General features: G+C 34.0%; 2 protein-coding genes, 2 long non-coding RNA genes and 1 other non-coding gene across 7 annotated transcripts in view; 3 read left to right on the top strand and 2 right to left on the bottom strand.

The window, feature by feature from the left end:
• LOC132980932 (NACHT, LRR and PYD domains-containing protein 3-like) overlaps window positions 1–1,292 on the bottom strand; it is a 31,075-nt gene extending 29,783 nt beyond the window's left edge. The window contains exon 1 of one of the 2 annotated variants that reach the window (XM_061047315.1): window positions 1,205–1,292. Coding sequence is in view for 1 of the 2 variants with exons in the window: in XM_061047314.1 (XP_060903297.1) it covers window positions 309–331 (23 nt within the window). In the remaining variant the exon portion in view is untranslated. Of the gene's footprint in view, window positions 1–308; window positions 347–1,204 lie in introns of those variants that run through there. The other variant, XM_061047314.1, reaches the window with a different exon arrangement.
• Window positions 1,293–1,833: 541 nt separating this feature from the next.
• On the top strand, window positions 1,834–1,905 carry trnag-ucc (transfer RNA glycine (anticodon UCC)). The gene has a single exon. It is a non-coding gene; the product is annotated as a tRNA-Gly (tRNA).
• A 3,620-nt stretch (window positions 1,906–5,525) lies between these two features.
• LOC132980957 (uncharacterized) lies at window positions 5,526–7,401 on the top strand. Its single transcript, XR_009674219.1, has 2 exons — window positions 5,526–6,199; window positions 7,188–7,401. It is a non-coding gene; the product is annotated as an uncharacterized LOC132980957 (long non-coding RNA).
• A 400-nt stretch (window positions 7,402–7,801) lies between these two features.
• On the bottom strand, window positions 7,802–9,181 carry LOC132980960 (uncharacterized). The gene is made up of 2 exons (XR_009674222.1): window positions 8,915–9,181; window positions 7,802–8,280 (listed from the first exon to the last, which is right to left on the bottom strand). It is a non-coding gene; the product is annotated as an uncharacterized LOC132980960 (long non-coding RNA).
• Window positions 9,182–9,286: 105 nt separating this feature from the next.
• Window positions 9,287–14,628, top strand: LOC132980955 (DNA-directed RNA polymerase II subunit RPB4). Of its 2 annotated transcripts, none has more exons than XM_061047346.1 (4): window positions 9,287–9,579; window positions 13,727–13,907; window positions 14,259–14,354; window positions 14,440–14,628. In XM_061047346.1, the coding sequence occupies exons 1-4, from the start codon at window positions 9,507–9,509 to the stop codon at window positions 14,516–14,518; spliced, it is 429 nt and encodes a 142-aa protein (XP_060903329.1). In that variant the 5' UTR covers window positions 9,287–9,506; the 3' UTR covers window positions 14,519–14,628. The 2 variants fall into 2 exon arrangements, with proteins under 2 accessions (XP_060903329.1, XP_060903330.1); XM_061047347.1 differs by lacking the exon at window positions 9,287–9,579 and adding an exon at window positions 9,597–9,606.
• The last annotated feature ends 100 nt before the right edge of the window (window positions 14,629–14,728 follow it).

Below are 14,728 nucleotides of genomic sequence, written 5' to 3'. Positions count from 1 at the left end.
ATTTCTGCTAGTGTGAAAGCACTATAAATCTAAGGTATGATGTTCTATAGTGTGAACACATGGAGGGGCTCTCTGAGGGAGAACTTTCTGATCATCATTCTCTGTTTGGATTCTACTTCATGCACTGTGCTCACCTTATTTACATTCAGATACATGTTATTTTATATTGGAAGCCCACCAGCTGTCATTCAACATTTAATGATGACGGTTCAACAAAAAGTTAAAAGCTTTTATTTACCGTGGCTTTAAAAGCTATTATAAAAAGTTTTCATACAATCACAAATGATCAGATAGAAGAGTCTGTTTACCTCTTCAACAGAGCTCTGAGCATGGTATGAAGAAACGTATGATGTCATGAATAAACATTCTCATGTTTCTTCAGGGTTTAAATTCTCACCCTCGCTCCTGTTTTTTTTATCTGTAAGGATCTGAATGCTCTGACATTTCTCCTCTCCTCGTGCTGTCATGGCGTGCAGAGTGAGTGAGAGGTGGAGCGAGCCCGAGAGAGTCCCCCCCCTTCATCTGTCAGAGTAGAAGTGGTTTCCTGATGTTGACTCACTTCCTCTTACCCAGAGAGGAAGTGGGAGGGGGGGACTGACCCTGTACAAGACCTGACTGGTCCAGCTTTAAGTCTACCTAGCTCCACCAACCAATGAACAGCTGTCCCTGCTTTAGGGGCCGGCTGTTAAAAGTGAACTTTATCAGTTCATGAAAATACGTGGTATGTCAGATGGTCAGTCCAGCCCTGATCGTACACATGAACACATCAGGAATAATAATCTGCTCATATATCAGATTACAGTCCAACACTCACACTGTGTAGTTTCACTTCTAATATCTTAACAACAGAAGTCAAAGTGATCCAACTTTAACTTTGATCCGACTCATGTTTCAGCTCCTCTCGTGTCAGAGCTGCAGCTCCAACATTACACTGTTTGATTTACACGGAACTCACTCAGAGAGCCTCAGTCCTGTCTGAAGAGGACAGACTCCCCTTACTCACTCTGCTGTCTAACTGTCCTGTTAGCATGTTAGCATGTTAGCATGTTAGCATGGCCTGCGTGCTAAACTGAGAGTCATCGTGTTCCCTTTACTTCTACTGTAATAAGAGCAGCTAATGAACCTGATGGCTAACTGTTAGCTTACAGCTCTTTTGACACTTAAATTAATCAGAGAGTGAACAACAGTGAAAAGAGTCTCTTACCTTCAACCAGAGGATTATAATATTTGACAGGACTCTGCCTTCAACACGGAGAACAGAACTGCGTCACCACTGGAGAAAGTGAAAGTATAAAGTTCTGTCAACAGGAAATAGAACAGGATGTTTATCACCATGGCAACAGGGTTTCAAACGTCACAGCCTTCATTAGAGATAAGAGTGTGCTTAAACATTTAATAAAACACTGATGATGATGGTGTGTGTCAGTACTGAAAGATAATCTTACAAGTTAAAAGGAGTTTTAGTTGTTATTACGTTCAGTAAGAAAACCATCAGTGAATATAATAATCTGTGTTTGTCTTCTAACCAACAGAAGCTTTCATTTCACTGATCTAACCCCACATGAGAGAGAGAGCAGCTTTATTCTGGACCTGTTGTCATTATTTAATGTTACTTGTTACTTTAGCATTTATGTTGTGGAGTTTGCAAAGTGGTTTTGTAAATGCATTCGTCTGACCCCTCCCAGCCACCGTAGATTTAAACTTGAAGATGAAGTCGGAGTGTAAAATGTAAAATGACCATGTGCTGAAATAAGTCAAACAAACACATCGTCACGGCTCCACCTTCAGCTCAGAGTCTATTAAACGATTTAATTCTAACATAGATGTCACGTGGCGTTGGTGGTATAGTGGTTAGCATAGCTGCCTTCCAAGCAGTTGACCCGGGTTCGATTCCCGGCCAACGCAGACATTTTCCTCAGCATCGTCCTGTTTACACGATAATGATTAAATAAATGTTTAATAATTTATTATAATATACATCTTTGCTGTACTCCTTTAACATCATGTTATAATAAAACAGACTCTTTAACATCATGTTATAATAAAACAGACTCTTTAACATCATCATGTTATAATAAAACAGACTCTTTAACATCATGTTATAATAAAACAGACTCTTTAACATCATGTTATAATAAAACAAACTCTTTAACATCATGTTATAATAAAACAGACTCTTTAACATCATGTTATAATAAAACAGACTCTTTAACATCATGTTATAATAAAACAGACTCTTTAACATCATGTTATAATAAAACAAACTCTTTAACATCATGTTATAATAAAACAGACTCTTTAACATCATGTTATAATAAAACAGACTCTTTAACATCATGTTATAATAAAACAGACTCTTTAACATCATCATGTTATAATAAAACAGATTCTTTAACATCATGTTATAATAAAACAGACTCTTTAACATCATCATGTTATAATAAAACAGACTCTTTAACATCATGTTATAATAAAACAGACTCTTTAACATCATCATGTTATAATAAAACAGACTCTTTAACATCATGTTATAATAAAACAGACTCTTTAACATCATGTTATAATAAAACAGACTCTTTAACATCATGTTATAATAAAACAGACTCTTTAACATCATGTTATAATAAAACAGACTCTTTAACATCATCATGTTATAATAAAACAAACTCTTTAACATCATCATGTTATAATAAAACAGACTCTTTAACATCATGTTATAATAAAACAGACTCTTTAACATCATGTTATAATAAAACAGACTCTTTAACATCATGTTATAATAAAACAGACTCTTTAACATCATGTTATAATAAAACAGACTCTTTAACATCATGTTATAATAAAACAGACTCTTTAACATCATCATGTTATAATAAAACAGACTCTTTAACATCATGTTATAATAAAACAGACTCTTTAACATCATGTTATAATAAAACAGACTCTTTAACATCATGTTATAATAAAACAGACTCTTTAACATCATGTTATAATAAAACAGACTCTTTAACATCATGTTATAATAAAACAGACTCTTTAACATCATGTTATAATAAAACAGACTCTTTAACAACATGTTATAATAAAACAGATTCTTTAACATCATGTTATAATAAAACAGACTCTTTAACATCATGTTATAATAAAACAGACTCTTTAACATCATGTTATAATAAAACAGACTCTTTAACATCATGTTATAATAAAACAGACTCTTTAACATCATGTTATAATAAAACAGATTCTTTAACATCATGTTATAATAAAACAGACTCTTTAACATCATGTTATAATAAAACAGACTCTTTAACATCATGTTATAATAAAACAGACTCTTTAACATCATGTTATAATAAAACAGACTCTTTAACAACATGTTATAATAAAACAGACTCTTTAACATCATGTTATAATAAAACAGACTCTTTAACAACATGTTATAATAAAACAGACTCTTTAACATCATCATGTTATAATAAAACAGACTCTTTAACATCATGTTATAATAAAACAGACTCTTTAACATCATGTTATAATAAAACAGACTCTTTAACATCATCATGTTATAATAAAACAGACTCTTTAACATCATGTTATAATAAAACAGACTCTTTAACATCATGTTATAATAAAACAGACTCTTTAACATCATGTTATAATAAAACAGACTCTTTAACATCATGTTATAATAAAACAGACTCTTTAACATCATGTTATAATAAAACAGACTCTTTAACATCATCATGTTATAATAAAACAGATTCTTTAACATCATGTTATAATAAAACAGACTCTTTAACATCATCATGTTATAATAAAACAGACTCTTTAACATCATGTTATAATAAAACAGACTCTTTAACATCATCATGTTATAATAAAACAGACTCTTTAACATCATGTTATAATAAAACAGACTCTTTAACATCATGTTATAATAAAACAGACTCTTTAACATCATGTTATAATAAAACAGACTCTTTAACATCATGTTATAATAAAACAGACTCTTTAACATCATCATGTTATAATAAAACAAACTCTTTAACATCATCATGTTATAATAAAACAGACTCTTTAACATCATGTTATAATAAAACAGACTCTTTAACATCATGTTATAATAAAACAGACTCTTTAACATCATGTTATAATAAAACAGACTCTTTAACATCATGTTATAATAAAACAGACTCTTTAACATCATGTTATAATAAAACAGACTCTTTAACATCATGTTATAATAAAACAGACTCTTTAACATCATGTTATAATAAAACAGACTCTTTAACATCATCATGTTATAATAAAACAGACTCTTTAACATCATGTTATAATAAAACAGACTCTTTAACATCATCATGTTATAATAAAACAGACTCTTTAACATCATCATGTTATAATAAAACAGACTCTTTAACATCATCATGTTATAATAAAACAGACTCTTTAACATCATGTTATAATAAAACAGACTCTTTAACATCATCATGTTATAATAAAACAGACTCTTTAACATCATCATGTTATAATAAAACAGACTCTTTAACATCATGTTATAATAAAACAGACTCTTTAACATCATCATGTTATAATAAAACAGACTCTTTAACATCATGTTATAATAAAACAGACTCTTTAACATCATCATGTTATAATAAAACAGACTCTTTAACATCATCATGTTATAATAAAACAGACTCTTTAACATCATGTTATAATAAAACAGACTCTTTATCATCATGTTATAATAAAACAGACTCTTTAACATCATGTTATAATAAAACAGACTCTTTAACATCATGTTATAATAAAACAGACTATGACGGTCCCTCTTCCCTCTAAACGTCTGAGCGATGATCATTCTGTCATTCATTAATCAGAAGCGCTTCATAAGACCCGTTTCTCTCACGGTGCCGTTTCTACCCGCCGGTAAACAGACGGTTCATAAATATTATAATTTTATATATAATTTATATATATTTATATTAAAATGTGTTTCACTCACATGTGTTATAACCGTTACTGTCCACCAGAGGGCGCTACAAACTTACCCTCATTACTTTGAAGGGGGACAGCCATGGACCGGTGTCACGGTTCAACCGGGGTCACGGTTCAACCGGGGTCACGGGCTTTTAAGGACCCATGTATGAAAATAACGTTAAATAAACTCCGACACGACTCGTTTCCTGGTTATCAGAATGTTTATCCCTTCAGAGACATCACAGTTTCACCACAGTGATTAAAATTGGTGAAGAAAACAGAGGTGACTTTACAAATGCCTGTTCGAAACAAAGACGATGGTGACTCTTCAAGGAACACTTTTTATCGTATATCACCGTAACAGTGCTGTCCAAACTCATACAACACTGTGTGAATACATGCTGGTTTAATTTAATATTTACAGTCTATAATGGTTTAAAATAACAAGTCCCAACACTCAGCGTTCTTTTGAACAGGCATCTGTAAAGTCACCTATGTTTCCTTAACTCTCTTTAATGTTTCTTAGTGACTCAAACCCAAACGGCAGCCTCCGGTCTGGAAAAATGAAGCCAATGCGGAAGTACAAAAAACTGCAGTTCCTCGAGTGTCCACTTGAGGCTGGCTGCAGAAGCACAGGAAGTGCCATAAGCCCACAGCCAAAAAAGCCCGTTTTTACCACAGGAATTAACATGTTTACAGCCTGGTTCAAAAAACGAGATATATCTGATAAGTTGACGGCCCCTTCTCCTCCCACTGTGGGGGAGGGGATTTTTTAATAACTCATCGGATTTTATTCTATTAAGGAAAACGGCTATGCCCATATAAGGGTTGTGGCAGATTTGATTGACAGCTCTGCGCGTTGCATCTGTCTGTCAGGTCAGCAGGTCAGGAGGTCAGGAGGTCAGAAGGTCAGCAGGTCAGCAGGTCAGGAGGTCAGCAGGTCAGGAGGTCAGAAGGTCAGGAGGTCAGGAGGTCAGAAGGTCAGGAGGTCAGCAGGTCAGGAGGTCAGAAGGTCAGGAGGTCAGGAGGTCAGAAGGTCAGAAGGTCAGCAGGTCAGCAGGTCAGGAGCAGGTCAGGAGGCTAACAGCTTGATCCGTCTGATTTCTCCTCTTTTTAACTTCGTTTGGAGAGTTTGATTAACACATATCTGACAACATACACGGCTTGCTGTGCGGTTAACAGACCATCCAAGAAGTTGATGCTTCGGTTTTTTTCGGTAAGTGATATAGTAGTGTTATATTTACTGCTTACTCATGTGTCGGTATTTATATTTACGGACCTAGCTTGTTTAGCGTTAGCTTGTAAACCAGTCGGCTAACTGTACTCAGTGTAGTCCATTATTTACATGGTTTAGAAATGTTTGTTGTTAAGATAAATAATGAGTTTGTGTGATGTTAGAAGCTAAAGGTTCACCTCGGTGGTTAACCACAGACTGTAAATCTGGTTATCTGACGTTATGATGACGTAAATGTCAACATTAAAAAACAAACTTTGTGTAGTAATTATCCGTCAGTAACATAAACTCAACTGAACCTAATATGCTGTGTAGGTTATAGAGGATGACATTAACGTTACATGGTTGATGTAGTGTCTTAAGATTTGTGCAAACTGTTACCAAATTAAAAAATAATCTCTTTGTGTGAGTTCAGGGAAATTTAATCTGGTTATTAATATAGTTCTTAATCGTTACAGATGCTCTTACAAAGAATATAGCAGTAGAAATATAAAATATAAATAACATATGGAATGAAAATAAGATATAAAGCAATAAGTACAAGAAATAGTTTGAAGAATACAGCCATGTACTGAGCTCATGTTAATAATAAATGAGTTACTGTATGTTCTGTACTAAAGCACAGAGAGTTAATGATTTAAATAATTCAGGTTATATTTGTTTCATGTTAAGATGAAGTACTAGCCACAATAAACTGCTTAATCTTTCCTCCAAAATCTGAGGCAATTTGATGTGGAATATCATTGTGCAAGTGAGTGAGAGCTGAAAATATCATGATTACAATAAGGTTTATCTTCTTAACTTTGAATAGATGTTGATTACCTGAATACTGTACCTTTGTTGTCTGGGTAGTACACTGTTGAATTTATAAATGTACTCTTATACAGATGAATACAGAAAAATAGATGAGAACAAACAAAAAGATTTAATGAATAACTGATATTTTCTCTCTTTCTTTGCCATCCTGAAGACCCCTCACTAAAAGTCCATGTTCTCCTGGATCCATGTCACATCCTCGAGCTTCTTCAGAATGACATTTCAACAGTCAAAGTTCTGGTGAGAGAAGATGGCCAGCAGATAAGACGGCAGTACATGAAGGAGCTCCACATGCTTCAGAAGGAGGAGGGTTTGCACCTTGGAAGACTGTATTCATGCTTCAGCTGTTCAAATAAAAATAGATCTCCTCCAAACAACTTGCAATCAAACCATTTTCTTCCCATTTTAAAACCATTTGTCCAGTTTAGATGGGAGAAGTTGATATTATGTGATATTGATCTGGGAAGATTACATTTCTAAATAATATTTAACTGTGTTTTTATTCACAAGTTATTGATCTTATTTACTCTCCATGTATCTTGATTTAAGAATGGGGCTGTGTTTAAGGGCAAATTTTTGCAATGACTCTTTTCCATCCCATTTTCAGAAATGAACTGAATTAGTATTTGGTAAAAAAAAAGGTCAAAAGAATAAAAAGTTGTGTAAAAGTAGACTTCCTTCCCTTAGCTATTGAGTTGAGCATTAATGCACATTTTAGTCTTGTCATTTCAAATCTGAAATGTATACTCACAAGTAGAGACAAAGGAGTGCATTTATATAGAAATATTTATTTCATCTGTAAAACCACATTCAAAAAGCCTGTTTTTACAGCAGAGATTAACATGTTTACAGCTTGGTACAAAACAAACAAATAGGTGTGATTAGCTCATGTCTCGATGGACACACACTGTACGGGGGGTGAATGTTTTGATGACTCATCAGTTTTGATTTGATGAAGGATAAGAGTTATTCACAATAAGGCGTGTAGCTGACCTGATTGACAGGTGGGCGCGGTGTAACGGTTTGTCAGGAGGTTTAAAACCCGCCTCAGCTCTCAGCCTGTGGGTGACATCACTCAGGCCATCCGGGGGAGACCTCCCTCACAGCGAGCTGTTGAAGAGAAGCAACCGAAGTCCACCCCAAAAGAACCAACAAATACAGATGTTGTGGAGGCTCAGGTTTCTTCCTCTGTCTCTGCAGCTCTCTGGGCACCTCGACGGACAAGTCACCAATAATCCACACTGTGTCTATAGGAGAAATACAAAGGTGTTCAATTAATGCCTCAGACAAGACAAAATGTACAGTTAACTACATGTGACAGCTCAGGGTGTTTTTTTATTATTAGCCACATCTGCAGGAATAATATTGAACAAGGTAGCTGCAACTCCTAATAATAGATGCCAGTCTTGAACACTATTTTTTCTAATACTTAAAGTTTTTGGTGTGAAGCTGACACTGTCCACATACTCCATGACTTCACGGGTTTCTATAGAAAACAAATATCTTTTAATAAATACTAAATCATTATTTTTAAATTGTCATGTTCACCCACATCACTGTTGAGATCAGTAAATATAAAACACAGACATTCCTCTTTTCGTCAGAACAGTAACATGAACTGTATGCTTTGTAATATTGATTTCTTCTGGATGTTTTCATTCAGATATGTTTATGCAGATAAACATATTTATTTACAGTTTATGGATAAAACTTTACTCATGTATTTCTCTGCTAACACTGACAAAGTCTAACTTCTCTGACAAATAACTAATAACCATAGTTGTATATTTAACAAAGTGTAGTTTTAAGACTTTAATTAAATATTTGGGTTGAAGATAATTCGTTTTAACTGTGTTGTAGAAAAGTTAAATGTTAACTTACTGTTTATAGAGATAACTCAGGACGAGCAGGAGTAGGGTATGATAGCATCCTAGCTGTTAGCTATGTTGTGAAGTGGACTGCTAACGTTGAGCTGAATGGGCGGAGTTAAGTCCCGCCGGTCCCGCCTTACTGCTGTTGCTAGGTTGATCCGAAGTTAGGTTGAGACTGCAAATCCAATATGGATGCGGCCGTCGATTGGACTCATTTGCTGCCTATGTCACAGACGGGTCAGGGTTCGTCCAGTAATATTTACAGTCTATGGTCAAACTCTTCCTCATTAACCTGAAAGTCTCTGAAGGAGGAGATAAAGTCTCTGAAGGAGGAGGGAGCAGTGAACTGGGGTCCTCTAACGAACATGTAGCGGAGGGTCACCAGTTCATCCGTGACACCGGAAGTGTTTCGTCAAGACACGGATATGAATCTTTGCATGTTTGTGTGACTAAAAGGCGCCGATTTGTTCCGTTGTTTCGTTTATTTAAACTGCTGGAGCTTAATCGACATATTACTGGGAAGATAAGGAGCTAGCCTCCGGTGTGTGTTCCGCTAGTTGTTAGCTGTTAGCTGTTAGCTGTTAGCCGGTGTGTGTTCCGTGATGGCGGCGGGAACAACGACAACTCATGTCGGTGATGTAGAAGAAGATGCGTCTCAGCTGCTGTTTCCTAAAGGTCTCTAAAATCTACTGTTTCCTAAAGGCTACTGTTTCTAAAATCTACTGTTTCTAAAAGTCTCTAAAATCTACTGTTTCTTAAAGGCTACTGTTTCTAAAATCTACTGTTTCTAAAGGTCTCTAAAATCTACTGTTTCTAAAAGTCTCTAAAATCTACTGTCTCTAAAATCTACTGTTTCTAAAAGTCTCTAAAATCTACTGTCTCTAAAATCTACTGTTTCTAAAAGTCTCTAAAATCTACTGTTTCTAAAAGTCTCTAAAATCTACTGTCTCTAAAATCTACTGTTTCTAAAAGTCTCTAAAATCTACTGTTTCTAAAGGTCTCTAAAATCTACTGTTTCTAAAGGTCTCTAAAATCTACTGTTTCTAAAAGTCTCTAAAATCTACTGTTTCTAAAATCTACTGTTTCTAAAAGTCTCTAAAATCTACTGTTTCTAAAAGTCTCTAAAATCTACTATTTCTAAAAGTCTCTAAAATCTACTGTTTCTAAAATCTACTGTTTCTAAAAGTCTCTAAAATCTACTGTTTCTAAAATCTACTGTTTCTAAAAGTCTCTAAAATCTACTGTTTCTAAAAGTCTCTAAAATCTACTGTTTCTAAAAGTCTCTAAAATCTACTGTTTCTAAAGGTCTCTAAAATCTACTGTTTCTAAAAGTCTCTAAAATCTACTGTTTCTAAAGGTCTCTAAAATCTACTGTTTCTAAAATCTACTGTTTCTAAAAATCTACTGTTTCTAAAAGTCTCTAAAATCTACTGTTTCTAAAGGTCTCTAAAATCTACTGTTTCTAAAATCTACTGTTTCTAAAAGTCTCTAAAATCTAATGTTTCTAAAAGTCTCTAAAATCTACTGTTTCTAAAATCTACTGTTTCTAAAAGTCTCTAAAATCTAATGTTTCTAAAAGTCTCTAAAATCTACTATTTCTAAAGGTCTCTAAAATCTACTGTTTCTAAAAGTCTCTAAAATCTACTGTTTCTAAAATCTAATGTTTCTAAAAGTCTCTAAAATCTACTGTTTCTAAAATCTAATGTTTCTAAAAGTCTCTAAAATCTACTGTTTCTAAAATCTACTGTTTCTAAAAGTCTCTAAAATCTACTGTTCCTAAAATCTAATGTTTCTAAAAGACTCTAAAATCTACTGTTTCTAAAATCTACTGTTTCTAAAAGTCTCTAAAATCTAATGTTTCTAAAATCTACTGTTTCTAAAAGTCTCTAAAATCTACTGTTTCTAAAGGTCTCTAAAATCTACTGTTTCTAAAATCTACTGTTTCTAAAAGTCTCTAAAATCTACTGTTTGTTTCTAAAGGCCTCTAAAATCTACTGTTTCTAAAATCTACTGTTTCTAAAGGTCTCTAAAATCTACTGTTTCTAAAAGTCTCTAAAATCTACTGTTTCTAAAAGTCTCTAAAATCTACTGTTTCTGAAGGCCTCTAAAATCTACTGTTTCTAAAATCTACTGTTTCTAAAAGTCTCTAAAATCTACTGTTTCTAAAGGCCTCTAAAATCTACTGTTTCTAAAATCTACTGTTTCTAAAGGCCTCTAAAATCTACTGTTTCTAAAATCTACTGTTTCTAAAGGCCTCTAAAATCTACTGTTTCTAAAAGTCTCTAAAATCTACTGTTTCTAAAGGTCTCTAAAATCTACTGTTTCTAAAAGTCTCTAAAATCTACTGTTTCTAAAATCTAATGTTTCTAAAAGTCTCTAAAATCTAATGTTTCTAAAAGTCTCTAAAATCTACTATTTCTAAAAGTCTCTAAGATCTACTATTTCTAAAGGTCTCTAAAATCTACTGTTCCTAAAATCTAATGTTTCTGAAAGTCTCAAATCTACTGTTTCTAAAATCTACTGTTTCTAAAAGTCTCTAAAATCTACTGTTTCTAAAAGTCTCTAAAATCGACTGTCTCTAAAATCTACTGTCTCTAAAATCTACTGTTTCTAAAATCTACTGTTTCTAAAAGTCTCTAAAATCTACTGTTTCTAAAGGTCTCTAAAATCTACTGTTTCTAAAATCTAATGTTTCTAAAAGTCTCTAAAATCTACTGTTTCTAAAGGCCTCTAAAATCTACTGTTTCTAAAATCTAATGTTTCTAAAAGTCTCTAAAATCTACTGTTTCTAAAGGCCTCTAAAATCTACTGTTTCTAAAGGTCTCTAAAATCTACAGTTTCTAAAGGCCTCTAAAATCTACTGTTTCTAAAATCTAATGTTTCTAAAAGTCTCTAAAATCTACTGTTTCTAAAATCTACTGTTTCTAAAAGTCTCTAAAATCTACTATTTCTAAAGGTCTCTAAAATCTACTGTTTCTAAAATCTACTGTTTCTAAAAGTCTCTAAAATCTACTGTTTCTAAAGGCCTCTAAAATCTACTGTTTCTAAAGGTCTCTAAAATCTACTGTTTCTAAAATCTACTGTTTCTAAAAGTCTCTAAAATCTACTGTTTCTAAAATCTACTGTTTCTAAAAGTCTCTAAAATCTACTGTTTCTAAAATCTACTGTTTCTAAAAGTCTCTAAAATCTACTGTTTCTAAAGGTCTCTAAAATCTACTGTTTCTAAAAGTCTCTAAAATCTACTGTTTCTAAAATTCTCTAAAATCTACTGTTTCTAAAATCTACTGTTTCTAAAAGTCTCAAAAATCTCCTGTTTCTAAAATCTAATGTTTCTAAAAGTCTCTAAAATCTACTGTTTCTAAAATCTAATGTTTCTAAAAGTCTCTAAAATCTACTGTTTCTAAAGGCCTCTAAAATCTACTGTTTCTAAAAGTCTCTAAAATCTACTGTTTCTAAAAGTCTCTAAAATCTACTGTTTCTAAAGGTCTCTAAAATCTACTGTTTCTAAAGGCCTCTAAAATCTACTGTTTCTAAAATCTAATGTTTCTAAAAGTCTCTAAAATCTACTGTTTCTAAAATCTACTGTTTCTAAAATCTACTGTTTCTAAAAGTCTCTAAAATCTACTATTTCTAAAGGTCTCTAAAATCTACTGTTTCTAAAATCTACTGTTTCTAAAAGTCTCTAAAATCTACTGTTTCTAAAAGTCTCTAAAATCTACTGTCTCTAAAATCTACTGTTTCTAAAATCTACTGTTTCTAAAATCTACTGTTTCTAAAAGTTTCTAAAATCTACTGTTTGTTTCTAAAGGTTTCTAAAATCTACTGTTTCTAAAAGTCTCTAAAATCTACTGTTTCTAAAGGTCTCTAAAATCTACTGTTTCTAAAATCTACTGTTTCTGAAAGTCTCTAAAATCTACTGTTTCTAAAAGTCTCTAAAATCTACTTTCTAAAAGTCTCTAAAATCTACTGTTTCTAAAAGTCTCTAAAATCTACTGTTTCTAAAGGCCTCTAAAATCTACTGTTTCTAAAGGTCTCTAAAATCTACTGTTTCTAAAATCTACTGTTTCTAAAAGTCTCTAAAATCTACTGTTTCTAAAAGTCTCTAAAATCTACTGTTTCTAAAATCTACTGTTTCTAAAAGTCTCTAAAATCTACTGTTTCTAAAGGTCTCTAAAATCTACTGTTTCTAAAAGTCTCTAAAATCTACTGTTTCTAAAAGTCTCTAAAATCTACTGTTTCTAAAATCTACTGTTTCTAAAAGTCTCTAAAATCTACTGTTTCTAAAATCTAATGTTTCTAAAAGTCTCTAAAATCTACTGTTTCTAAAATCTACTGTTTCTAAAAGTCTCTAAAATCTACTGTTTCTAAAGGCCTCTAAAATCTACTGTTTCTAAAAGTCTCTAAAATCTACTGTTTCTAAAAGTCTCTAAAATCTACTGTTTCTAAAATCTACTGTTTCTAAAGGCCTCTAAAATCTAATGTTTCTAAAAGTCTCTAAAATCTACTGTTTCTAAAGGCCTCTAAAATCTAATGTTTCTAAAAGTCTCTAAAATCTACTGTTTCTAAAAGTCTCTAAAATCTACTGTTTCTAAAAGTCTCTAAAATCTACTGTTTCTAAAAGTCTCTAAAATCTACTGTTTCTAAAATCTACTGTTTCTAAAGGCCTCTAAAATCTACTAAGCTTTATGAATCAAACTTAACTTTGTTGATCAGCTGTGACCTGCATGGTTAAAAGTTAAAGGTCACATGACTTGTCTTTGTGTTGCCATGGTAACAAACTGATATCATAAAAAAACTCTGTATTGTGTGCGTGTGTTCACAGAGTTTGAGAACGCAGAGACTCTGTTGAACTCCGAGGTTCACATGTTGCTGGAGCACAGGAAGCAGCAGAACGAGAGCGCCGAGGACGAGCAGGAACTTTCCGAGGTCTTCATGAAGACCCTGAACTACACGGCTCGCTTCAGCCGCTTCAAGAACCGCGAGACCATCACGGCCGTACGCAGGTCTGAGCTCACCTGTCACCTGTGTGAATGCCTGAGTCCGACCTGGAGCTGATCTCTGTCTCTCTCTGTCTGTCTCTCTCTGTCTCTCTCTGTCTCTCTCTCTCCCTCTGTCTGTCTGTCTGTCTCTCTCCCTCTGTCTGTCTGTCTCTCTCTCTCTGTGTCTCTCTCTGTCTCTCTGTGTGTGTCTCTCTCTCTCTCTGTGTCTCTCTCTCTCTGTCTCTCTCTCTCTTTGTGTCTCTGTCTCTCTCTCTCTGTCTCTCTCTCTTTGTGTCTCTGTCTCTCTCTCTCTTTGTGTCTCTGTCTCTCTCTGTGTCTCTCTCTCTCTTTGTGTCTGTCTCTCTCTCTCTCTAGCCTCCTCCTGCAGAAGAAGCTCCATAAGTTTGAGTTAGCCAGTTTAGCTAACCTGTGTCCTGAAGCTGCTGAGGAGGCCAAAGCCCTCATCCCCAGGTCAGTCTGATCCACATCATCACAGCCTGTTTACTGCTGCATGATGTGCATGTTTATGAGTGTGTGTTCTTGTGTGTGTTTGTAGTTTGGAGGGTCGGTTTGAGGACGAGGAGCTGCAGCAGATCCTCGACGACATCCAGACCAAGAGAAGCTTCCAGTACTGAGACCCTGACCTCCATCAGGCCCCGGTCCTCCCTCACACTGTTTGATATTTTTTACTCTCTGACCTCGTCTTTGTGCCGTCACAATAAACTCTGATTTGTTGTTTTTTTTACTCCACTTGTCTCGTCTGGTTAATATTTCTCTCGATTGTTCTGACGTTGATGTGGAGGGTCGTCCAGGTGTGGGTAGGGTTGATGATCAGGACTCAGAGG

Source organism: Labrus mixtus, chromosome 9, assembly GCF_963584025.1.
Source record: "Labrus mixtus chromosome 9, fLabMix1.1, whole genome shotgun sequence".
In the NCBI taxonomy this organism is placed as follows: Eukaryota; Metazoa; Chordata; class Actinopteri; order Labriformes; family Labridae; genus Labrus; species Labrus mixtus.
The sequence above is the reverse complement of the archived record's forward strand: the minus strand, read 5'-3'. Positions and strand labels throughout refer to the sequence as shown.

What these genes read in the sequence shown, in the direction of transcription:
- LOC132980955 (XM_061047346.1), top strand. Translation starts at nt 9,507, where the DNA reads ATGGCGGCGGGAACAACGACAACTCATGTCGGTGATGTAGAAGAAGAT. An exon ending in TCAGCTGCTGTTTCCTAAAG is followed by an intron (nt 9,580 to 13,726) that starts GTCTCTAAAATC and finishes GTGTGTTCACAG; the next exon opens with AGTTTGAGAACGCAGAGACT. An exon ending in ACCATCACGGCCGTACGCAG is followed by an intron (nt 13,908 to 14,258) that starts GTCTGAGCTCAC and finishes CTCTCTCTCTAG; the next exon opens with CCTCCTCCTGCAGAAGAAGC.